The 25,579-nt window shown below is 43.9% G+C and overlaps 2 protein-coding genes across 3 annotated transcripts in view; one reads left to right on the forward strand and one right to left on the reverse strand.

The window, feature by feature from the left end:
* The first annotated feature begins 385 nt into the window (after positions 1 to 385).
* Positions 386 to 13,251, forward strand: LOC107293744 (myosin light polypeptide 6). 2 transcript variants are annotated; one of them, XM_015822913.1, is made up of 7 exons: positions 386 to 469; positions 807 to 834; positions 5,579 to 5,722; positions 6,781 to 6,954; positions 7,175 to 7,252; positions 8,180 to 8,219; positions 12,946 to 13,251. In XM_015822913.1, exons 1-6 carry the CDS (start codon positions 467 to 469, stop codon positions 8,206 to 8,208), a joined length of 456 nt encoding a protein of 151 aa, XP_015678399.1. In that variant the 5' UTR covers positions 386 to 466; the 3' UTR covers positions 8,209 to 8,219; positions 12,946 to 13,251. The 2 variants fall into 2 exon arrangements, with proteins under 2 accessions (XP_015678399.1, XP_015678398.1); XM_015822912.1 differs by lacking the exon at positions 8,180 to 8,219.
* A 4,894-nt stretch (positions 13,252 to 18,145) lies between these two features.
* Positions 18,146 to 25,579, reverse strand: part of SMARCC2 (SWI/SNF related, matrix associated, actin dependent regulator of chromatin subfamily c member 2) — a 32,764-nt gene continuing 25,330 nt past the window's right edge. The window contains exons 26-29 of the mRNA XM_015822914.2: positions 24,396 to 24,530; positions 21,279 to 21,663; positions 19,799 to 20,167; positions 18,146 to 18,747 (exon numbers count right to left, since the gene is read on the reverse strand). Coding sequence (XP_015678400.1) covers positions 18,671 to 18,747; positions 19,799 to 20,167; positions 21,279 to 21,663; positions 24,396 to 24,530 — 966 coding nt within the window. The 3' untranslated portion in view covers positions 18,146 to 18,670. The remainder of the gene's footprint in view (positions 18,748 to 19,798; positions 20,168 to 21,278; positions 21,664 to 24,395; positions 24,531 to 25,579) is intronic.

Below are 25,579 nucleotides of genomic sequence, written 5' to 3' on the forward strand. Positions count from 1 at the left end.
GGGTTGGGGAACTATGGCCCCTTTTTGACCTGTGGACTTCAACTCCCAGAATTCCTGAGCCAGCATGGGAGTTGAAGATTACAGGTCATAAAGGGGCCATAGTTCTCCACCTCTGTTTTAAAGAGAGAGAAAAAAACTACAATCCCCAACGTGCAATGCAACAATCTCGTTCAGCTGCCTCTACGAAGACACGCGAGATTCTAACTCACCCGTGGGCCAAAGTCGTATTTCTCTTTCTCCTTCACGTAAGAAGGAAGGGTGGGGAAAGCCCCGCCTCCTCATTTCGGCTACTAGAAGCAATTTTTTAGCATAACGTTTGAACCGCCTCCTCGCCTCCATTTTTGGCGTCAGCCAATCGGGGGCGAAGACCCGCGCGGTGACTTTAAGAGCCACTCCCGGGCCGAGCTCGCACACATTCCGGGCGGAAGGAGGGAACGGTCGGAGAGACGCTCAGCTGCTTGCAACAATGGTGAGTGCTTTGCAAACGGGCTGAGTTGCGAAGTTCAGGCCGGTCAAGATTGTAGGACGGTCTCTTAAATGCGGCCATTTGAGGGGCGGTTGCTGAGTGTAGGGTCTCCTGCTTGAGCAGGGGGTTGGGACCACTAGAAGATCTCCGAGGTCCCTTCCAGTTCTATTCTGATTGAGTTGCAGGATCCCGGCTCGCCTTGAAGAATAAAACAGACGTCGAGCCGGTAGCAGGGCGGGAAATGCAGCAGAAAGGGGAAAGTTTTGGGCCAAGGAATTGGCTGGCTCCTTTTCTCTCTTCTCCAAGTAATACGCCTTTTTTTTCCGGATTTGATTTACAGTGTGACTTCTCGGAAGATCAGACCGCCGGTAGGTATTTTTTTTGTCTTCCCCGCATTCGGCTATTGGAAGCTGGAGGGTAGGGATAAAGGGAGCGGGGGGGGGGGAGCATCATTTCTTTTTCCCTTCCCCGCCCCGATAGTCTTAAGGGTGAAAAGCCTTTTAGGGGCCTGTTTGCGCTTACGATTCTTTTTCCTTCCTTTGATTCTTCTAGCCTTTTTTCTTTTCCCCGCTCCCCCACTCCCACCCCGAGTCCCCTGATCATTGCTTCTCGATGGTGAGTTAAGGAGAAAAAGCAACCCCCTCCGCGTTCCTAACACCGATTCCTGCTCGTATGTTAACGCATCCGGGCTAATCTATGCGGTCCTGTGTGTAACTGTGCATTGTAGGCCGGGTTTCTTTCTCAGGCCCTTTGAACCGGCGATTCTGCCTCCCCGACTCTCATTCCCTTGACTTCCGATTCACAGCCGGCCCGGCTCTGCCTTTCTACCTGAATCGCGTTTTTTTTTTTAACCTCCCTGCATGGCTCATGCATGATGTATTTCCTGGTTAAGGCTGCTTGAAAGGACGCGCCCAGTGGCCTCCATTTTCTGTTTCTTAGCCAAATGATAACGTTAGGATTTCTGCTTGGAAAGCTGGGCCGGGACAACCAGAGTGGGGCTAGCTTGTGGAAGCGTTCCCTGTACTCGGGAGGGTCAATCCTGGCTTAATCCTCTGGCATGCAGTTGTAGAAGGCGGATGCAGTCAACTCTTTGCCTTCCCCCTTCGGCCGGCTACAGAAGCTGCTGAGTTTTTTGCAAGGCGCGTTTGGCTACTGCTGGGGAGATCCCGCGCCTTGCACTTTTGAACAGCTAGTTTTGTCCGTTTGGAGGAGAAGGTGCTTTCAAAGGATGGAAGATGGACGCTGGGTTAGCCGCCTCTGTTGGTTTCCTTATATGGGCAAGAAACTCATTTTGGAGCAGGAAGGGTTGGCAGCTGTCGCATTAATACATTCCAATCTGTACACGGATTCCTTTGCAAGGCTGTCTGAAACTCCAAGGTCTTAAGGACAGCAGCCACAGCTGACCAGCCCTGCAGTTGGTTATTCACGTTGGGATTGAAATAAATCTGCTTCTCAGTATGAATAGCTGCGCAAAGTGGAGGCCGGTCAGCCCACCCCAGTGCTTGGAGAGAGGTCCTGCCAGTCCAGAAAAGTCTGATCCCTCTGAAGTTTTTGTTGGATGCCGGCATGCTTTATGCATCAGCCTGTTGAGAGCACAGCTGTCATAATGAAACAAAGGTTTCTTGATCTTGGATTAAATTTGATTTCATCTAAATATGGGGGATGTTTTTCATATATTTAATTCTGTTGGTAACTAACCAAGATCAGTCAACACAGAAACACAAAATATTTGGGGGAAGGGATTCCTTGTTTTTCTTAAAAGTAATCTCACCATTTTAATTAAAAAGCACTACTCCTTAAGAAGCAGTAATTTTTCCGACTATCTTGCTTGATTGGGCTCTTGATTGAGCCAAATTAGCTTCAAATGGAAGGTCCAGGTTTAAAAAAATGTATTAGCAAGTTCACTTCAGTTGTACACTGTAGAATTTGCCCTTAAATACTTGTTTCTTCCAGACTAGCCTTCCTATTAACTAGAGGCGTCCATGAGGGTGGGGGCAGATGACAAAAGCTTTTTGTACATGTACTGCTTTAATGAAGGCATCGGATTCCTCAGAATCCTTTGATATTGTAGCAGCAAAAAGTTTTTTTTTAAAGTTTTAAATTTTTAGAAAAAGAGATGGCTAATGCATTTTATGTGCAACTTAAGAACCATGTTGACAGCTTCGCCATTGGATCTCTTGGTTAATTGCTTTACAAAAGAGGGGGTAACATTTAGTGGTTTTAAAAGTATAAAAGCTTTGTAGGGAAAGAACATAGCTTAATGAGACATGTCCACAACTGTAAAGTCCTGTGCTCAACTGGCATCTTCAATTAATGGGTCAAGATCTGTGTTGCTCAACCTCGGCAACTTTAAGTTGTATGGTCTTCAACTTCTAGTTTCCCCAGCCAGCAGTTCTGGTTGGGGAATTCTGGGGGTTGAAGTTGGCTAGAAAATCCCCAACTATCTTATCTAGAAAATATCCTCTGCCTGATTCCTAGAAATAAGCTAGGATATCTGACGCATTAATAGCCTCTAGCATTGCCACACAGGTGAGGAGGGCTGCGTTAGGTTGTATGACCATAATTGTGAGCCTGAATCCATGTCCTAGGTAGAGACTGCTCGTGAAAGTCTCCTGAACATTACTAGCTACCATTTAATTTTTATAGCTTTACTTTAAGGCTTCTATTTCTTCATCCCAGTGTCTGGAGAAACAAGATCCTGCTTGAAGAAGAATCAGACTCCAGCAGGCAGTGACATTTTAGCCTTATTGTAAGGATACTAATTGAACATCAAGTTCTTAGATGTTGAGAAAGATTTTTGGCTACAACTCATCCCCCCCCCCATTGCTTCCCCCCTTAATTTCTGCTTGCAGAAAAAGAAATTGGCAAAGTATTCTAGATTTTCCCATCTCCATAACTAAGTTTTCTTAAGTGAAAATAGAAATGGGGAAGTAGTCTGTTAAGTGTTACCTTGCATGGGATGGAAACTCTCAAGATTTTGTTACATGGTCTTGTGTTGTGTAATGTTTGTTTTGCTGTGTCTCAGCTACTATTCTACTTTTTCTGGATTATTGACTCCTAACAAATGGCAGTGTGGCAGAGTGGTTAGAATAGTGTACTGGACCTAAGAAGGAGCAGTGAAGGATACCACTTTGAAGGATATCCCCTTAGGGAAAGGTTGTATATGCTACCCAGAATTCTTCCAGTAAACATTTAAAAAAACATCACAGTTGTATTACTCATCCTTCTACATTTTAAAGAAAGATTAGTATTTGTGGAATTTAGCACTACGCAAAATTAATTGGAGAGCAAGACTTTCTGTGTACTAAAAATCAACTCCTTGACAATACAGGTAGTCCTCGACTTACGACACAGTTGAGCCCAAAATTTCTATTAAGTGAAATGTTAAGTGAGATTTGCCCCATTTTATTACAACCTTTCTTGCCACAGTTGTTAAGTGAATCACTGCAGTTGATAAGTTAGTAACCTGGTTGTTAAGTGAATCTGGCTTCCCCATTGACTTTGCTTATCAGAAGATTGCAAAAGGTAATCACATGACTTTAGAACACAGCAACGGTCAAAAGTACGAATTGGTTGCCAAGCATCTGAATTTTGATCATGGGGATGCTGCAAAGGTCGTAACTCTGAAAAATGGGCATAATCCCTTTTTTCAGTGCTGTTGTAACTTTGAACAGTCACTAAATGAACTGTTGTAAGTTGAGGACTACCTGTATCTGGACCTTACAACATCTGGGGGTGCACTGGTAGCATTTTTTCCATTTTGGACATATCTGATAAAGGTAAGGGTTGGCAATATAACTGTACTTACAAGCAGTAGTCAGTAGGAAAGATTGCATTCCTTTAAATGCCAATAAGAATGATCAGAAAAAATTTCTTGCCTACATTTGAAACATATTAAGCTCGGACTGGGAATACAAGCAGAAGCAGCATTGATCTCTCCCCCAATTGTCCATATACTAGTCTATCTAGGTGCCTAGGCACACTGGGAGAGGTTTAAGAAAGCTTTCTCCAAGTTGGATCAGTCCAGATGTTTGAAGTGTAATCAGTCAAACCTTTATTACAGTCAAAGATCAGCATCATTTTAGAGTACAGTGCCCTTCAGGCCCAGTCAACATAATGAAGGGACTAGTAATAACATGGCCAAAATCTCAAGCACATTGGTGAAAAGTAACTGCTGACTTATAGAAAGCAAACAGAATTGGGGCTTCTCATGTTCAGATCTGGTGCTTTGACCAAACTTACCAACTGTCACCATTTTGACCATTTGCTATGGGAATGCCCATCCACAAATTCTCTTATCTTTTACCTTCACACAGGTAAACATGTACGTTCCAGATTTACTGTGGCCAGCACATGATTTTAGAACCATGGAAAGCAAGTTGCATAAAATGCCATGTAAACCACTTGATCTATTTCTCAGTTTTTCATCCTGACCCTAGAACAGAAATGGCTAGCCTATTTCCTTTGGATACCGTGTGATTCTTGCACAGAATGCTGGACTGGATAAAAATTGATCTAATTTAGCAAAGCACTTGTATTTTTCAGGGAGTGCACACTGCAGTTAGCCGAGAGCATGTAGACATTTGACCACTTGCTCCATTTTTATCTTGGTCTTGCTCCAAGGAATAAACTATGGGATTTAGAGCTCTTTCATCCTCCTCCGCCTCCTTAAAATAATTTTATATGGGAAGTGAAAGCAGAGAATGAGCAGCTCAGAGATTAAGAGTGGGTTTCATGTTTAAAGGGAATTGGGCAATCTCCAATCTTAGTTTAGCATTCCATCTACTACACAAGTAGATTTTCAAGCTCTAGTATAGTGTACATTTGGAGCGTAAACCAGGGTGTGTGTGGATTTGAAGCTAAGGCTCATTGTGTTCAGTGGGGCTCACTGCAGAAGAAGGGATACAGTTTTAAAGATGTTAAGTGAGTTATGTCAAGTTCTAGCATGTTTGGGGGGGAGGAGATTAAAAAAAAATGATGAAAAAGATCACTCCTGACCGTAAGCTTCTGCTTTCTGTGGATTGAAAGGGTTATCTGAAGCGCTGCTTTCTTTCCCTTTCCTTTGCTTAGATGTTCATTTTGCCTTAGCTCTTTCCTTGTGACTTTCTGCAGAGTTCAAGGAAGCTTTCCAGCTTTTTGACCGAACTGGTGATGGCAAGATCCTGTATAGCCAGTGTGGAGATGTGATGAGGGCCCTGGGCCAGAATCCCACCAATGCCGAAGTCATGAAAGTTCTGGGAAACCCCAAGAGCGACGGTGAGTGCATGTTGTACTATGTCAGTTGGAGAGACCTAGGGAGGAAAGTGCTCCCATTCTTGCCTTAAAGGCTGACTTTTATCTAGATGGTGTAGATCCAGGGGTAGTCAACCTTGGCTCTTTTATGACCCGTGGACTTCAACTCCCAGAATTCCTGAGCCAGCTGAGCCAGTTGAAGTCCACAAGTCATAAAAGAGCCAAGGTTGACTACCCCTGGTGTAGATCTTAGAGCCAGGTTGGGTGTGCCAGCTTGACACAGTCTAGTTTTGATCTTAAAATATGTTTCTAAGCATATGTATATTGGTAGAAGTTTACCTAGTGACTTGGCCCAGATGTTCAGAAAAACTTTTACTAGTATAAAGCAGGGGAAGGAATCCTTTTGGGGGGCAAGGCACCTCAGATTTTGGAAGCCTTGTTATCCGCAAAAGTTTGGCTGCAGATATCATGGCACGCTGGCCTTATTTTCTGCCATTCTTCCTGGTGCTCCAGTGTGCTCTCTACTGCCCTAGCCTACCTTGGCCATCTTCCAAAGTTGGCCATTTGGGAGCTTCCAAACATAGCCACAATTACAGCCAGCCAGCATTGTTATCTTTAAGAACATCTGTGAGGAACAAGAAGCTTTCCTGGAATCAGACTGATTGCAATGCAGCGTTTGATTTCAAGAACAGAGCTGCCATTGTGAACAATTTTTGATCCCAGGAAGATAAATTGTCGAACTAATTCAGTTTCCTCCTTGTGGATTTTAAACGTCTCGTGACCATCTGGAGCTGATGTTTTTCCTGATGTTAAGACTCAATCCTACTTTTTAGAGGGCATAATTAACTCAGTCTTGTTTTTTAGTCCATTGCTGGCAATATGAGCAAAATCTGCAACCTTGTTTAAATTAAATTTTTAATGCAGAGTTTAAATTATATTGAGGGAGGAATAAATCCAGATCCTAATTAAAAAGGGTGTGATTTAAGATTTGAGGGTGTAATTTGGGGTTCATCATAAAGGAGAGGTGCATCTTATTCATGGTCTCTCTAACATGTCTCTTCATTTCTCTCCCCTGCCCTCAGAAATGAATATGAAAACGCTGAGTTTTGAACAGTTCTTGCCCATGATGCAAACCATCGCCAAGAATAAGGATCAGGGCTGCTTTGAGGATTACGTGGAAGGATTGAGGGTTTTCGACAAGGAGGGAAACGGCACAGTTATGGGAGCGGAGATCCGTCATGTTCTTGTCACTCTAGGTAAGATGACGCTGTATTTCATCTAGCGGTTCTTGCTAGGAATTCTGAGGGGTGTCAGTTCAACAACATCTTGAGGTGATCGAGAAAAGTAACTTGAACACGCTGAGAGTGTTGGTGGCTCTACTTCATTGAGTTTAAAACTATTACTTCTGCTCTGCGTTGGTTAAATGACCCTCCACCTATATCAAGCTGCTTCTAAACTCGTCTTTTTTTTCTGCAGGTGAGAAGATGACAGAAGAAGAGGTAGAGATGCTTGTCGCTGGCCATGAAGATAGTAATGGCTGCATCAACTATGAAGGTGAGGCCCAGGGATCTTAACATGCTTTTGGTCTTGAATTGCCTTTCTTGATCTAAAGGGCCTGGTATCTCTCTACTCTGGGGAGCTGGACGGAAAACTCTGGGATTGGGAATGCTTTGCAATGTGTGTGGTTTCTCACATAGCATAAATACACTTTTTCTTTCCTATTGACATAGAGGGAAGTTCAGGTAAAGTCCAGGGAGATGGTGGGCAACCTGGTGCGCTCAAGTATTTTTGAATACCTCTCCCCCATTTCTTGCTTTTTGTCATATTGGTTGGAGCTGGTGGAAATTGGTCCCAAAGATGTAGAGGGCAGCTGATTGTCATTCCTTTAACAAGATGGAGAAGGTGGTCTTTGGTCACCACGTGAAGGAGCTGCCAATCATGCCATACTGCTAACTGTCTCCTTGAAAAAAAAAACAAAAAACCAAACCCACATCTGTCTAGAACAGTGTTTCTCAACCTTTAAGGTGTGTAGACTTCAACATCCATTCTGGCTGGGGAATTCTGGGAGATGAAGTCCATGCATCTTAAAGTTGCCAAGGTTCAGCAGTAGTGTTCTCGAACAATATATTTGCATATGATATTAGCAAAGGGCCAGTGCTATGCCAGCCTTCCATTGCTTTGTGTTGTGGGAGTTTATATATCCTGTGCGGAACCCAAGTGATCTGGGACTGTTAGCTTGTTAAGAAGGGGTGACTTGGGGGAAAATGTTGATAGGAAAGTCAAGCTATTATTTCTGTACAAATAACTCCCTTGCCTCAAAAGCTCCCTGTAACCCTGTGCTGTGTCTGCTGCATTTGACTGTGAACATAAGTACAGCAGAGACTGCCGTGGTCCCTCGCGATGTGTAGTGTGTGTTTTGTTCCATGTGCCTGTTTTTTTATTAATTTGCTTGATCAATTTTGATGTTTTTCCTTTCTACAGCATTTGTGAGACACATCTTATCAGGGTGAATTCAAATGGGGTACGCCTCCTCCAAACCTATTCTTTTTTTTTTTGTTTTGTTTTAACAGCCTCCCTTTTTTTGTTGCCCCCCAAAAAAGGAAGATGTTTGCGCTCTACTTTTTTTTCCTCTTCCCAATTTGTCTTGTTCAGCATCTTCCTCCATTTCTCCCCAACTTCTAGCATGTCTCTGCATGTAGCTGACTATGTGTAATCTAAGCAGAGGTGGCTAGGAAAACGAGGCAGCTCTGACGGGGTTAAAGCAAGACTGTGCCTGTGTAACCTCAGACTGTCGGTGGCAGCTTAAGGGTAGAGAGTGTTTAATCTTTAGAAGGGTAAAAGGGCTCAAGGCCTGGAACTCGGGGCGGTGGGGGTGGTATCCAGTATGCCTTGAGCTGTCATTGTCGATGATAAAAGGTCCTGTACCATCCTCTTCCTCTTCTAATCCATATAAACTGGTTGCCTCTGTGTGGTGGCTCCCAAGATACCCTCAGCCGATAGCTGCCTGAAGAAATTGGTTGCTCTCCAGCAAACATGTAATTGGTGACTATGTTAGAAAATCCTTAATAGCCTTGAAGTGCCTTTTAAATATTGGGAGGGTGGGGGCAGGGTAATGGTTTCAATTCATTAGAGTTCTCAAGATGGTTCAGGGGAGATACTGTAAAGCTGTGATCTTTAGAAATAATTTAGTCCAACGGTCTCCATTGATCTATTCTATAGGACCGTGGTGGCGAACCTTTGGCACGCGTGCCACAGGTGGCACGCAGAGTCCTCTCTGTGGGCACGTGCACCGTCACCCCAGTCCTAGGCCTTCAGCTGAGTTTTATAAAATCTTTTCTCTTTAGGCCTCCACCACCGTGTGCAAAAAAAAAAAAGGTTCAATCAATCAATCAATTTCAACTTCTTGTGGGAAAAAAATAAGACCTCACAAACTTGGAATTGATTGAACTTTTTAGTCCCACCATTTGCCGCTACCACCGAAATCACGCCCACTCAAAGGGCCACGCCCACCCGGCACCCGATGATACATAAGTGGGTTTTGGGTTGCAGTTTGGGCAGTCGGTCTCTAAAAGATTTGCCATCACTGCTATAGGAAATCTATAGCATCTTCAGTTCATGCCCTGCAGCCTCCTGGAGGTTTAATTTAAGCACGGGCCCCAGAGCTCTTCCAAACACTGCTGTTGAATTAGAACTTTTAAGATAAATAAAATTGAATTACGGGTTTAGTGAAGACATATCTCCATCAGAGTAGTTCTCTTGCCATGGTATGGAAATAGCTTGCCATTGCCTTCTTTTGGGGTGCTTTTTTGAATCCCTGGGCCTCTTACGGAGTGTCCGATACAGGTAGTCCTCGGCTTATAAGCATTCGTTTTGTGATCATTTGAAGTTACAACAGCCCTGAAAAAAGTGACTTGTAACTGTTTTTCACACTCTTCACTGTTGCGACATCCCCACGGTCACATGATCAAAATTTGGACGCTTGGCAACTGGTTCGTACTTATGACGGTTGCAGTGTCCCAGGATCATGTGATCACCTTTTGCGAGCTTCTGGCAAGCAAAGTCAATGGGGAAGCCAGATCCACTTAACCACCGTGTTACTAAATTAGCACCTGCAATGATTCATTTAACAAATTGTGGCAAGAACGGTCACAAAATGGGGCAAAGCTCACTGAACAACTATTTTGCTTAGCCACAGAAATGTTGGTCTCAAACCTAACCTGTAGTTAGGTTTCCAGTTAGCCAAAGTCGGCTTGGCTCCTGGGGAACTATTGCACAAACTGCATTTCATTATATTTGTAAAATTAATCGAATAGAGGTTGGGGAAAGGCCGACTATTTGTTTGTATAGGCTGCGCCTATGTTGTGGAGGGTGCGCCTCTCCATCATGCCTCTCAAAGGCCAAGTGATACCTGAAAAAAAAAAGGCACGCCTCTTCTATATGTAATTGATGCCGCTGCTGATTCAGCATGCTGTTAAAAAGGTTCTTCTCGTGTTCTATCGAATTTGACCCTCCTATAAATTTAAGCTCAGGAGGTTCGGTTTTGTCCTCTGAGTCAGCAGAATAAGGCTTTGTTCCTCTACGCAGTGGCGTTATAGGAATCTGAAAAACACAAAAACTGCTTCCCCTTCCTTCCCTTTGCATCACCACTTCCTTCTGGTTTTTCTCCAGACTAACTATAATTATGGCTTTAAACCAGCCTGCCACAATCTGGTACCTCCCAGGTATGTTGGCGTTCAACTGTCAACATTTCTCAGTGTTGGGCTGAAAAATTTGGACTTTGAAAAACAACACATTTAAAGGGCCCCAGTGTGGGGGAGCCTCCTTCAATTTTTCTTCTCTTCTCCATCTCGCCAAAGAGTGAATTTAGCAAGCAGGGCTTGGCTTTTCTGTAATTCTTTTGCTCTGTGTTTGTGTGTGTTTGTGTGTGTGTGCGCGCGCACGCGCTCTACACACCTAAGACCCAGAGCTGCTCTTCAAGGAATCTTTGCTGGGTTAGGGTCACAGAAGTATTTCAGTCTGCTTCTGATTTCAAATCCGGCATATGGGCAGGTACCCCTGGGTTTTCCCACATATGCAAATCCATGCTAGTTTTTCCCAACCAGCATCAGAAACTCCAAAATGCTAACCTTTAAAGCTTTTTTCCCTGACATTCAAGCAATACGTCTTCCAAATCTTACTCTCTCCTTGAATAACTTTCACTCTGGCCTAATTGTAATGTAGAACATGAAAACAAAACATTGATATATGAAGGCACCCAAAGTTAAGCGGGAGGCATTGTGTCAGCCAGGGCAACCATACTCACAAAGCACCTGCATCCTCATTGGCGTGAGAGCTAGACAGTGTCCTCCATGCCTCTTAAGTCAGCATTCCCCGACCTTTCCGGCTTTGTGGACTGATGGGGGAGGGGATAGATCCATGCGAGTAGCTGGTGAGCACTCATGCGCACACAAGTTGAGCTGTGCATGCAGTCGCCTGCCACTTCCGCGGCCTGGTTCCAGACAAGCTGTGGCCCAGTGCTGGGTCACATGTGTTGGGGATCTCTGCTCTAAGTGAGGGGTCTATATAAACAGGAGTGCATTGGAGGTGGGGGGAAGATTTCTTTATTTGGGAATTCATTCTACAACTAGTGAAACATTCAGATTTATCTGATAGTGTAGCTTTTTCTCCTGGTGAGGGTATTCTTGGCAGATGAGGCTGGATGTTCCACAGGCTGTAAAAAGGGGTAGGAGTGAGGGTGGATTTGGCACAGGAGTATGTATAAATGAGCAGTAGGAAGGGGCTGAGTATCTTTCCTGCTAGGAAACAAAGCATATATTCAAGATACCAGTATCTGTATGTGTGTACCTGCACACATGCTCGTACAGATTTAAAATTGCCCCGAACTTGGATTGGTTGTGAGAATCAAGTAGCTCTCTACGTTTCCTCCTGTTATTCAGAAGCAGGGAGAATGTAGGAACCTGCCCACGATGGCTGTGTGATTATATAGCAAAAATTGGATTGGCAGCCCTCCAGCTCTTTCAGCCTTCATCCGGCCACCTCAGCTGAAGGTTATGTGGACAGTCTTTCTTTATAGCCCTGCGCTGTAGCTGCTGCCTGCCTGCCTTTATTTTTCCTCCCCTGCCCGCTTTCTTCCTAGGTAGGCTCAGCAGGAAAGCTGAGTCCTCCTGCTGTAGCCGAGTGCCTCTCCATCTACTCTTCCTCTCTGCCGGAAGCAGATTACCTTCCTCGGATGAGCTCCAGAATTCTAATGCCTGGCATATAGCGATAGAAACAGCTGTAATCTCTTTTTGCCCGTGTTGCCTTCTTACTTCGTTGCTTTAGTTTCAGATCTGGGGGATTGGTGGTGGTGGCGGTTCTGGGATTAAATGGGGGGGGGGAACCTGCATAGGTTATAGGTAGAGCCCCAGTGCAGGTAGTCCTCAAATTACAACAGTTCGTTTAGTGACTGTTCGAAGTTACGACGGCGGTGAAAAAAGTAACTTATGACCATTTTTCACACTTATGACCATTGCAGTGTCCCCATGGTTACCTGATTTACATTTGGATGCTTGACAGCTGATTCATATTTATGACGGTTGCGGTGTCCCGGGGTCACGCGATCATCTTTTGCGACCTTGTGACAAGCAAAGTCAGTGGGGAAGCCAGATTCACTTAACAACCGTGTTACTAATTGAACAGGAAGAGTCGTAAAATGGCAGGAAGAGTCGTAAAATGGCACAAAACTCACATCACAATTTTCTCGCTTAACAACATAAATTTTGGGCTCGGCTGTGGTTGTAAGTTGAGGACTACCTGTATCTCAGTGCAGGGAAGGGGACATGTTGCCCTCCTAATCTGTGTTACTGGCAAGATTAATAGATTTCAAACTGGACTCCTGGGGAGAAAAAGCATTCTTTTTTGTTGGTCAGCCTTTTGGGGGACCAAAAGGCGATATCTTTTCAAAGAATGTTACGTCATTAGAATATTGTCACCTCTCCTGCAAGCCCAACCTGCAAGAGGGAGCTTTGGCTGTTCTGCTTCTCAGGAATACCTCTCTACAAAACGGTTCATTCACAAGGAGCCTGGCTTTGGGCAGTAACAGGAAGCAATGATCTGTTGTTTAAAAAAATGTAACACTGCAGTCTCTGGCCAGTTCTAAATCCCATGTTCTGGCAGGTCCCATTTTTCTCCCCTGGTAGGATTAAATCGGGCCCCATGTTGACTAACCGCTGGAGTCTCACACCGTCTGTTTTCTTCTCCCTCTGCAGAGTTGGTGCGGATGGTCCTCAGCGGCTGAAGATCACCTCTAGCTTCTTCTCGGAAACCTTCCTCCAATTTATCCATCACAATGATTGTGCCTTTTTATCTATGTATAAAACTGCTTTTGGTTCCCTCCTCTCCAGCCTCTCGGTTTAGTTCTTGGACAGTTACGGGAGAAAAAGGACGACCTATAAGAAGGGTGCTCCAGAGTTAACAGCATACCCCAGGCTGCCCGGCTTGTATTGCATCACTTGAGAAGTGTGTGTGGCTGATTCTCCCTCCCAGTTGCTTTAATAAACTGTTCTGGAACTATCTTGGCGTGAGTTTTGTCCTTTTGGGTGGGTGGAAAAGCATCAAAGTTAACCGGGGTTCATTTGGTTGCAAAGAGGAGTACAGATAAGTCCTCGACTTACAATAGTTCATTTAGTGACCGTTCAGTGCTGGGGAAAAAATGACTTATGACCGTTTTTCACACTTAGGACTGTTGCAGCATCCTCGTGGTCACGTGAACAAAATTCAGATGCCTGGCAACTAACTCCTATTTAGTACGATTGCCGTCCCTCAGGGCCACGTGATCCCCTTTTGCAACCTTCTGACAAGCAAAGTCAATGAGGAAGCCAGATTCACTTAACAACTGTGTTACTAACTTAAGAACTGCAGTGATTCACTTAACCACTGTGGCAAGAAAGGTTGCAAAATGGGGCAAAACTCACTAAATGTCTCACTTAGCAACAGAAATGTTGGGCTCCATTGTGGCCCTAAGTTAAGGATGACCTGTATTCTTGCATCGGCATTCAATATTTCATTTGAAACAACCTTGCCAAGAGTAGAAACGAGCCATAAAAGGAATGTGCAGGTCACAAAAGCTTTAGATTGGGGTTCCTGGATCATCTCGTGCCCTTCATTCATTATTCAGCTTGCAAACTGAGCTTATGAAACTGACTTGGAATTTGCAGTTTTGCCTCTTATGAGGATTCGCAAGCAGTTTATCCTTTGGTTGACTTTAAAATGTTTTATTTGATAAAAACAGGACAAATAAGAAGAAAATAATGAAAAACAATAGAACAATAATTATACTGAACATATTCAGTGCTGTGGCCATTAAAAATGGGCACCTGCTATAACTGAAAGTCTCCTAGAAGCACATCTAGATGTCGAGACATTATTCTAGCGTGGCCTTGTGCTAATTCCTTCCTTCCATTTTTCTAGTTTTTATTTGCACAAGCTGCCTTAACATAGGCTATGTTAGCATAAGGAAAATCTGCCATTTAATTGATGCCCCTTTCATACACTAGGCTCGGTTGTCCAAGCAGGATGGCTTCGTCTTTCTTAAAAGGAAGTGAAAAGATATTTGTGGCTGAATGAGAGAGAGCTAGTAACATCCCTTAACAGCACCCAGGCCCAAATAAAGGCAAGAGCGCTGGAGCATGCTGAGCAGGAAGCAGTGCCCGCTGAGAGGAGGGAGTTCAATGAGAAAGGAGAAACCAGCCCGTTTTCCTACCCCTTCGCCATATCCACCACCTCTTATGAAAGGTTGCCAACTCAATTCCACGATCCCTTCATTAGAGCAAATTGGAAACTATTTCTGACATGGATTCTCACTCGTGAGTCAGCAGTGAGATCCAGCTAGCACCACAGGAGCCTATGTCAAGTGGGAGACTGAGATATCACCTACCTCATGAGTTGGGAACCTACATAGAAGATTCATTTTTTAAAAAAAAAATTGCCTGCACTTTGATCCTCATCCTGCAACACTCCATAAAGTATTTACGTGGAATATTTGGCTATGTGGTAGCCAAAGAGTTCACCAGAGGAATTCCATTTCTTACCTGGCCAGTGGCAAAAAAAGGGGGTGAGATCCGCTCGTGTCAGTTGGGTTGTGAAGAAGTATTTGACCCTCAGTACAATTTGCCTCTGTGTTCTGCGCCTCCATTAATACTCACTTTTTACATTAAGAATCAATAAATCAGAGTTGGAAGGGACCTTGGAGGTCTTCTAGTCCTACCCCCTACTCAAGCAGGGGACCCTATACCATTTCAGACAGGTGGCTGTCCAGTCTTCTTAGAAACCTCCAATGATGAAACACCTACAACTTCTGAAGACAAGCTGTTGCACTGGTTAATTGTTCTCACTGCTATGAAGTTTCTCCTTAATTCCAGGTTGCTTCTCTCCTAAATTAGTTTCTATCCATTGTTTCTAGTCCTGCCCTCCGGTGCTTTGGAGAATAAGTTGACCCCTCTTTTTTGTGGCACCTCAAATCATTTTAGATGTTGTTACATGTGGATATTCAAACAGCTGGTTAATGGCAAGTTTTCAAAATAACATTAAAGCTCTGTTACGATATTGTTTCAGTTCACTTTTATGTAATTGGTGTAGCTCTTATCCATATTAAGCTGTATACAGATCACAATTTTCAGACGCCTTAATCTGAGGCAACAAATCATCTTCTTGAGTAACAAAATCCTCTATTCTAGTACAGAGGAAGAGTGCCCTCTAGAGCATCTGGGATCTACAGAAAACTGCAAAAAGATTTGCTTACTATTCACACAACCCATCTTCAAGGTTTTACCTTCCCACGTTCTCATCACTCATTCATTTTCACTTTCTAAATAAGTATTTCAAGTAAAATTAAATTTGTTCATTTATCTGTAATTAATAAAATGAAACTATACACATCACAAACTGCTTCAAGATTTGCTGTAATGAAAAGAGGTTATACGCGTATTAAATAATAAAAAGGATTCTTTGAAGGTTCCAGTCGAATTGTCTAAGGTAGGAGTAGGCAACCTCGGCTCTTTTATGACTCGTGGACTTCAACTCCCAGAATTCCTGAGCCAGTATGGCTCAGCTTGGAAACCTCTCCCTTTCCCCTCCGCACGGCTGGCTCAGGAATTCTGGGAGTTGAAGTCCACGAGTCATAAAAGAGCCAAGGTTGCCTACCCCTGGTCTAAGGAAAGAAAGCAGTTTTCATTGGGCTCACTTCCCCCCCCACATCATAAAGTTTTGCCCCCGTTAATCACGTTGTCAGATAGTCTCAAAAATCTAGCTGTGGCAAAAATAAATATTTTTCAATAGGTTAAAAAGGTATATCCTACTTGTAAAAAGAGTTTGATAGTGGAACCAATGACCCAGATAAATGGTTGGCCTACATTCATTCAATACATTCAAGCAAAGACTAGATGTTATCTCTTGGGAATACTTTAATTTGAATTTCTGCATTAAACAAGGAACTGACCTCAAAGGCCCGTTAACCCTCATCAGATTTATCAGAGGTTACTTACTGAAACCTTATCCAAGTAATAGATAACACTGTTAGCATATTGACATTAGTAATGTAGGAATATTTTCCCAAAGTTCAATTAAAATTTGTATTCTCTGGGTTTTGGAAGAACAAGACAAGCTCACCTTGGACAGCAAGATGGGTGGCATATAAATTTAATAAGTAAATAAATAGCAAATTAAATTTCCTTTTTAGTGCTAAGAAAAAGTTCGTTTTTAATATGCTTTTGGATTCTCTGTCTAAAATAATAGTCACCCAGTGGTTTTGTCAAGCAACAGTAACTATGTTGGTAACCTACCATTGTTCATTTTAGGGGAATTTGCTATATTAAAAAAAGTTTATCCCCATACAGTGAGGGGGAAAATTATTTGATCCCCTGCTGATTTTATACGTTTGCCCACTGACAAAGAAATTGTAGTTGGTAACAGGTTTGCACATATCTTAGGAGGGATTTTGTCCCACTCCTCTTTGCAGATCCTCTCCAAGTCATTAAGGTTTCGAGGCTGACGTCTGGCAGCTTGAACCTTCAGCTCCCTACAAAGATTTTCTATGGGATTAAGGTCTAGAGACTGGCTAGGCCACTCCAGGACCTTAACGTGCTTCTTCTTGAGCCACTCCTTTGTTGCCTTGGCCGTGTGTCTTAGGTCATTGCCATGCTGGAATACCCATCCACGACCCATTTTCAATGCCCTGGTTGAGGGAAGGAGGTTCTCACCCAAGATTTGATAGTACATTGCCCCGTCCATCGTCCCTTTGATGCGGTGAAGTTGTCTGTCCTCTTAGCAGAAAAACACCCCCAAAGCATGTTTCCACCTCCATGTTTGATGGTGGGGATGGTGTTCCTGGGGTCATAGGCAGCATTCCTCCTCCTCCAAACATGGCGAGTTGAGTTGATGCCAAAGAGCTTGGTTTTGGTCTCATCTGACCACAACACTTTCACCCAGTTCTCCTCTGAATCATTCAGATGTTCATTGGCAAACTTCAGATGGGCCCATACATGTGCTTTCTTGAGCAGGGAGACCTTGCGGGCGCTGCAGGAGTTCAGTTCTTCACAGCGTAGTGTGTTACCAATTGTTTTCTTGGTGACTATGGTCCCAGCTGCATTGAGATCATTGACCAGATTCTCCCGTGTAGTTCTGGGCTGATTCCTCATCATTCTGATGATCACTGAAACCCCATGAGGTGAGATCTTGCATGGAGCCCCAGACTGAGGGAGATTGAGTTATTTTGTGTTTCCTCCATTTGCGAATAATCGTACCAACTGTTGTCACCTTCTCACCAAGCTGCTTGGCGATAGTCTTGTAGCCTATTCCAGCCTTGTGTAGGTCTACACTCTTGTCCCTGACATCCTGGGACAACTCTTTGGTCTTGACCATGGTGGAGAGTTTGGAATCTGATTGATTGATTGCTTCACAGAAGACAGGTGTCTTTTATACAGATAACAAGCTGAGATTAGGAGCACTCCCTTTAAGAGAGTGCTCCTAATCTCAGTTTGTTACCTGTATAAAAGACATCTGGGAGCCAGAAATCTTGCTGATTGATAGGGGATCAAATACTTATTTCGCTCAATAAAATGCAAATCAATTTATAACTTTTTTAAATTGCGTTTTTCTGGATTTGTTATTCTGTCTCTCACTGTTACAATAAACCTACAATTAAAATTATAGACTGATCATTTCTTTGTCAGTAGGCAAACGCACAAAATCAGCATGGGATCAAATAATTTTTTCCCTCACTGCAAGTAGGAAAAAAATCTTTTCACTTAAATTTCCCATCCTTGTCAACTGACAAGACACAAGTCATAAAAGGGCCATCATTCCCCACCCTTCTTGGGAGAAACAGACAACTGTTGGTTAATCCATTCCTACAATTAACAATTACAGATAACCAGCCAGCTCTCATTTTGCTTTAGGAACAAAAAGTGTTTCTGAAAGCCTATTGAAAAAAGTTAGCACATGGCAATACCCTCTGCCCTGTAGCATGTCACCCTATCTCCCAACCCAAAAGAGATTGCAGATTTCCTGCTAAGAAATGGAAGGTATTTATTATATTTTTCTTTATTGTGTTTTTTTTAAAAAAGAGCAAGACACACATACAAGGAGTTACACTCCCCTTTCAACATGTTTAAAATCAAAGCCTTCTATAAATAGTAGTGGCTGTTCTGGAGATAGATTCTTGCCCCCCCTCCCCCACCAATTAGAAACTCCTTAAATAAAAAGTCTTGGTGTGACTAGATACAAAAAAAAAAAAAATGGAAACGGGAGACAGAGCTGAGACACACAGGGAAATGGAAATCAATGGAGCCAAATTCTCTTCCTCCTTGGATCGTTGTTTTGAACCATTTAAAAACCCACCCAAACAGAATCCATGTTTAACACGATTTGGGGTTTCCTGTCCTTCTGGAAAGGTGAGGGCCCATCCAAGAGGCATCCACATGAATAGCTCATAGCTTCTCACTGTGAGGGTGGGACTGGCGTAGCTGTGCTGGGGCTGGGAGTGATAGAATCCGGTGGCAGTGAAGGTCCTTGATCTGGGGCAAGGGGAGAAATATAGGATAAATTACAGGAGGCTTTACAAAGACACTGAGCAGAAATAGTACTCTAAATACAACTTGTCCCTTGCTGTCATAACTGGTCTCTGTGCAGCAAACATAGGCTTTCTAATACTTTGCTTTACAGGAAAGACTGAATAGCAATAACAACAAACCATCTTATTCCTCGTACTGTCCAGCAGCTGGCTTTTAAGTTGCTCTAATTTAAGTCACAGGGCTGGGCGGTCTACAGGTAGCACGCAGCCGTCCCGGTATCCTAACCATTATCTGCATCTGGAGGGGTTGGAGAGGATTAGGCTTAGGGATGCTTAAGGCCTGACTACACCCCCCCCAACCCCCTCCTTCAAACCAATATGATTGGTGTTTTTTTCCCCATTTTAGGTACTTCAGGAGACTATTGCTTTTTCCATTCCTTAACAAAGTACCCTAACCTCCTTAAAAAAAAAAACTAGCCCAAAATTTTAGTTCTACCTAGTCATCCGATCTTCCCTTTGTGGACCCCCAGATACAAAAAAAGTTGTTCAGCCTTTCTCTCAGATCCAGGATAGGGGAAGTGAGGTTGGGGGCTCTTTCATTCATCTTTTTCAGTTCAAACCCAAATTAGTTCTAGTACGTATTTATACCAGACATTCTCCCAGAGTGGACGTCGTCTCCATTTTGGGGTGAGGAACGGGGGGAGGAATACACATACACCATCCACTTACAAAATGCAATCATTCCTTTTGCCATAAAAACCTAGGTTGGGAAACTTCCACAATGAAGCCGCCTCAAGGCCATCCATAGCACTTTGGAGTATTCAGTGTCAAATTATGATCACAATCAATTTAATCGCAGTTTCCTAATAAACTACAGTGGGTAATAATAAACCACAACTGGCTACGCCGAGTCACACAATATTGTCTGCAAAACACCATGACTCGGTTCACCTAACTTTCTAAAAGCCCCAGTCAAAAGATCCCATCGTGACTCAGTGCAGAGTGTAATCTCTCTCCCTCTCCCATCCCACCAGCATCTCTGGCTCCGTTCTCACCTGATCCAAGACCAGCGTTTGGAAGAAGGTTGCCCTGCATTGCTGCCACAATAGCTGGGCTCTGGGCAGCCGCAGAACCATGAGGCAGAGGGGTGGCAGAAGGGTGCAGGGCGCTAGAGACGTTGATGATGGGCGGATTAGCCATGCTGCACGCAAGGTTACCATGCACTGGATGGATGGGCGTGTTAGCAGGGAAGTTAATGCCGATGGAGTCTGTTACGTTACTAGCCATGCTAAATGGGATGGAGGCAGGCATTCCGAAAGGCAGAGCTGAGGGGATATTACCAGCCATGGCAGGGTGAACGCTTGCTGGGACCGCCCCCGGGAGAATCTGGGATGATTGTTGTTGGCTGGGGTACGGAGGCTGGGCTTCAGAAGAGACAAAGAGAAAGAAGGCATTGAGTCTGCAAACTATATGCAAGCAAGCAAAGATTTGACATAACAGATTATCATCCAACTGGGGTTTCAACATTGCACTGCTTTGGGGACCTAAGAATACAATCAGATAGCTTGTACTACACCCTTCGCCTTTTTAGAGACACAGGCTAATCAACCCCAAGTGCATCCTAATTTGGGAGCCCTATCAAATGCTTCAGAGCCAAATGTATGACCCTCAAGAAACTGGGTATCTGATGGGCAGGAAAACATCCTAACTTTCACTGAGATTATTCTCCCCAGAATATGAGTGCTGTCATTTAGAAAAACACAGAAAGTTTTCCCAAGAAATAAAACTTGTTGGTTTTATAAGGAGTCAGGCAATATAATGGTTACTTTCTCATTCTAAAGATACTCTTTAAAGTGCAACTCAGGCCCAATTCATATATTACTGAAGAAATGAAAATCTGATCTGGTCAAATGTCGCTTCACATTAATATCCAACAAATAATGGTTTTTTAAAAAATATTATCTGCTTTTATCTTGGCAACAGGCAATTTGGAGGTGAGTCCAAAAAGCCATTTCAATCAGCTATGAATTGACCCTTCATCATTCATATTAATTTCAAAATGTTTAACATGGTGGTCAGGATAGCCTCCTAACCCAAACATTTCTCTGATTTGAAATAGAGCCACCTGCTCTACTAGTGTCTATATTGCTGGTAGAAACATAGACAGATAACCAAAATATGTTTTGTGGCACCTCTCAAGTTGATCCCTCTTTGGAACCTGTTCTAATAAATATAATTTGGCGATTAATCCAAAATTACAGTTTTATATTCCATTGGTCATCCTCTTTTCCTATAAACATTTGAAGCGGCTTTCATCCATCTACTACATTCATGTAGCCACCCCAGTACAATCCATTTGAACTGGAGAACGTCTCCAGGGCTTAGCAAATGGGTCTTAGGTTTCCAATCTGGAAAATGAGGGACCGAATCTGGAACTGCAAGCACACAATACTGGGGTTTAATAGCTGCACATGGAGCCTTTGGGACCATCGTATCTGCCCACAAAGATTGGAGCAAATCCTCACTTTCACTTACCATGGGAACCTGCGGAAGGCTGTCCAGTCTGACTCGGGCCAGTATGAGGAGTGCCAGTTGCCGACTGCTGTGGCTGAACTGACACAGACTGCCCCATCTGTTCAGCTGGAGCCATACTGCTGGGCTGTCCTACTGTGCTGGCAGCTGGAACAGGTGTTTGGGAGATGGGCATGGAGTGAGCAGTAGGTGCCAGAGGAGCTCCTGCAGAAGGAAGGGGCTGTGATCCCACAGACAGGGCTGGCGGCGGTGGTGGCTGCTGTTGCTGCTGCTGCTGCTGGTGCATTTGCTGAAAATGCTGTTGGCGAGCACGCATTTCAGCATACTTCAACTGCTCCATATGGAAGGCCTGACGATCAGCCAGAAGCTGCTGCCTCTGGTACTCCAGCTACAAGGAAACCAGCAAAGGGTCATGGATCTGTTTTCTCCAGGCACTATCTGACCTCATATTCTTATTCCATTAAGTAAACTTAAATAAAGGAGCCGTGTTGGTGCAAGGGTTAGAATGCAGTGTTGTGGGCTAACTCTGCCGACTGCCAGCAGTTCGATCCTGACTAACTCAAGGTCGACTCAGCCTTCCATCCGTTTGTAAAATGAGGACCCAGATTGTTGGGGGTAATATGCGGACTTTGTAAACTGCTTAGAGAGGGCTATAAAGCACTGTGAAGCGGTATATAAGTCTAAGTGCTATTGCTAAATGCAAAATTCCCTGGTCAGGCTCCAAACTGTCTCACGATGAAATGGGTAAGGCCACACTGATGTACGTGTGTTTGCATGTTTGCAAGCTCCCACCCAATCAGCTCAAACCCCACTGGCAGTTAAAAGGAAGAAACAGCTGCGATCACACACACTACTCCCAGAAGCACGAAGCTGAAGACACCAGCCTGAAGATGACGAATGTGACTTCGTCGAAACGTCGCCAAGACACTTCTAATTCTACGCGGGAGAAAACCCGAATAACTAAAGACCTACATACAAACNTTTTTCTTTTAGAGCACCCTGTCGGCCCAAATATGGGAAAGAGAAGACTTCTCTTTCCCATATTTGGGCCGACAGGGTGCTCTAAAAGAAAAAAAGCATTCATCCTCTTCCCCTGTCTCTTGTAGCTAACAAAGTGAGAAAGAGCCTGTGGCCTAGTGGCTAAGATCTCTGCTTAACATGCAGACAGCCCAGGTTCGAATCTCAGAAGGGTATGTCTGGCTGATGAAAACCAAATAAGGTTTGAAATAGCTATCCCAGTTCTCCCTTAATTCTTTGTTAGCAATTCAAACTTTGGAACACATATGATGTCGCAGTTAAGCGACTGCTGCCTGTGGATGGCTCTAGGTTGAGCTGATATAGGCAAAAGACTTCTCTTTCCCATATTTGGGCCGACAGGGTGCTCTAAAAGAAAAAAAGCATTCATCCTCTTCCCCTGTCTCTTGTAGCTAACAAAGTGAGAAAGAGCCTGTGGCCTAGTGGCTACAGTGTGCAGGCACAAGGGGTGCATAGTTTTGAAAAAGGGAGTTAGATTTTGATTTCGGCAACAGATAATCACTCTTTTTTCCCCTCTTGTGTACGTAGGACAAGGTATGTTCCCAGCTTGGGAGGCAGAAAAGATTACCTGCATTCAAATGACGGACATACAGTGGGGAAGAAGAGCTACTTATCACAGAAGAGGGTATTGCCATATTATTGTGATTCCCCCTACTCCTGCTTTCCCTACTAACTGTGTGGATTTTGGAACTTACACTGCCGTCACTGCAGACTGAAAGTACTACAGTTAATAGTCAAATACAATTATATCTTTTTTCTTTAAAGTGATCAAATAATGGTATCATGGTTGCTCCGATGATTTATAAATAGATTCAGAAAATCAGATTTCGAACTTCAGTGCAGCACTGAGTAGCCTTGATCACGCCTGATGAGGGTCTAAATATATCCCATTGGTGTTGCTGAACTTCTTATCGGCTTTTAATGACATGTTATCCCGTCTGAGATCCTTGAAGATGCAGAGCTGGTAAATACGCCATAGGAAAACTGAAAAACAGCTCCCAGATAGTGATATTGGAAGAAGTTTTTAACTACTGGTATAAAATTCTTCAGGGATCTACTTTGTCCTCCATATTATTTAATGACTAAATGAAACCACTGGGCGAGATCACCAAAGAATTTAGTTGTCACACTTTTGTGACAGACACTTTGCCAGGCCTAGCCAGAGGGCACCCTCGGTGAAGCAGCAGTGAAGGTTTAGAAACTGAAATCAAACCTAGAAAAATGGACATTCTGTTGCTTAGGGGGATAAAGCACATCTAGATTATGTATCCAGTTCCACACTGAATCCCATCTAAAATCCCTGGATCTAGACTCCCTCTGAAGCAGCAAATCCACAACTTTGGGGTGTTCTTTCATCCAGCATTATGATGCATGGAACAACTGAGTAATGTAGGCAGGGCATATTCCTCTGGTTTAGGTTGATTTATCAGCTGCTACTATTTCTGGACCATGCACACTTGCCAAAGCAATTACTATAATGCCACCTATATGGGACTATGCTTGAAGACCTTTTGGAAGCTCTGTTGGGTTGAAAAGACAGCTGGTGGAGCTTTAAGAGGGTTTAAGAGAGTATATAACATTTCAGGTGCATTAATGGTTCTGGGTACAATTCAAGTTTAGGGTTTTGAGTTTTAGTGCGCCTCTAAATAGTTTAGGATATATGAACCATTTGCACACCACCCAGTCACTCTATGAGGGAGATGGGGTTTCTAAATAGGATAAATAAATAAACAAACCTGTCCGTCCCACTAGAAGAGCTCAAGAGGCTTCTTCTCATCATATCCTCTCCTTTCAAGGCTAGCCCACAACCCAGTCTTTTCAACATTCGCAACATATCCAGCTGGCTATTTACAAGGTCCATAAAATGGATCGCTCCACATAGGAACCGGAGCTGTCAGCCCAGAGATTGCAAAACAAATGGTCACTATACTACCAACTAGTTATTCCAGCTTCAAGTAGGAAATTAACAGTAGCAGTAGTAATATAAATAACAGTCGCATCTTTTACGCATGCACATACATGCACAGAAGCGATGCTCAATCAGAGGAAGCAAAACCAACGTTAAATGGATGCAGCTATACTCACGGCCTCCCGCTCCCGATCCATGATGGTCTCCAGCTCTTCAAAGTGCCTCAGTTTGATCTCGAGCTTCTTCATCTGGGTCTCCACCAGCAAGGCAACGAGCGACTTGATTTTACGTTCCTCTACTGCTGCCAAATGCTGCCAAAATGAAGAAGGCATCTTTGAGCTCTGGCAGCACTGTATGCAGCAGAACTCCCCCACCACCACCAAAGTCAGAGAGGAAAGTCTAGTACATGCATTAAGATTCACAGAATATCCAGCCACCATTTTATTTATCAGCCAGCAATTATTGGAAATACTATTTATTCACATAGACCAGGGGTGTCAAACTGCTGGCCCGCGGACCGGACACATCACGAGGAAACCGCGCCCACCCCATTGCCGGCAATGGGGGAAAAGTTCCAATACGTTGCGTGACATCACGTGACGTCGCGAGTTTGACATCTGTGACATAGACCTATATCAGTGGTGGCGAACCTATGGAATGGGTGCCAGAGGCGGCACTCGGAGCCCTCTCTGTGGGCACGCGCGCCGTCGCCCCAGTCCTAGGCCTTCAGCTGAGTTTTATAAAACCTTTTCGCTTTAGGCCTCCGCCGCCGTGTGCAAAAAAAAAAAAAGGTTCAATCAATCAGTCAATTTCAACTTCTCACAGGAAAAAAAAGATCTTGCAAAGTTGGAATTGATTGATTGAACTTTTTAGTCCCACCCAGTCTGCCATTACCACCGCAGCCACGCCCACCCAATGGGCCACACCCACCCAATGGGCCACACCCACCCGGCATAACTGGGTTTTGGGTTGCAGTTTGGGCACTCGGTCTCTAAAAGGTTCGCCATCACTGACCTATATGCTATCCCATTCATTCTGGAGTTCAACATACTAACAGAAATATTACAGAGTAGACTGTTATTTTGATATAGCAAGTGAAAATCAGGCTGTGAGGGGCAGTTTTTGTTTTAAATTGGCTTAGGGCTCCAATTGCTATAGCTGCTCTGGCCTGGCCTACAAAAAAAGATCAGAAACCCAGCCTTTTCCCAGCAACTCACCTTTGCCTTGACTGCTGCAGCAGCCAAGGCAGCAGCTGCTGCAGTGGAGAGGTTACCTTCACCAATGTCCCTCTCCACCTTGGTCTTCCGCTCACTCTCAGCTTCTGCAAGGTCCTTGGGTCCCTCTTCCTGGCCATCTTTTG

The sequence above is a fragment of the Protobothrops mucrosquamatus genome, unplaced genomic scaffold (assembly GCF_001527695.2).
Source record: "Protobothrops mucrosquamatus isolate PMUCROS unplaced genomic scaffold, P.Mucros_1.0 scaffold1725, whole genome shotgun sequence".
NCBI lineage: Eukaryota > Metazoa > Chordata > Lepidosauria > Squamata > Viperidae > Protobothrops > Protobothrops mucrosquamatus.

Coding starts and splice junctions, on each gene's coding strand:
- LOC107293744 (XM_015822913.1), top strand. Junction 6,955..7,174: donor TCATGTTCTTGTCACTCTAG/GTAAGATGACGC, acceptor TTTTTTCTGCAG/GTGAGAAGATGACAGAAGAA. Junction 7,253..8,179: donor TGGCTGCATCAACTATGAAG/GTGAGGCCCAGG, acceptor TCCTTTCTACAG/CATTTGTGAGACACATCTTA.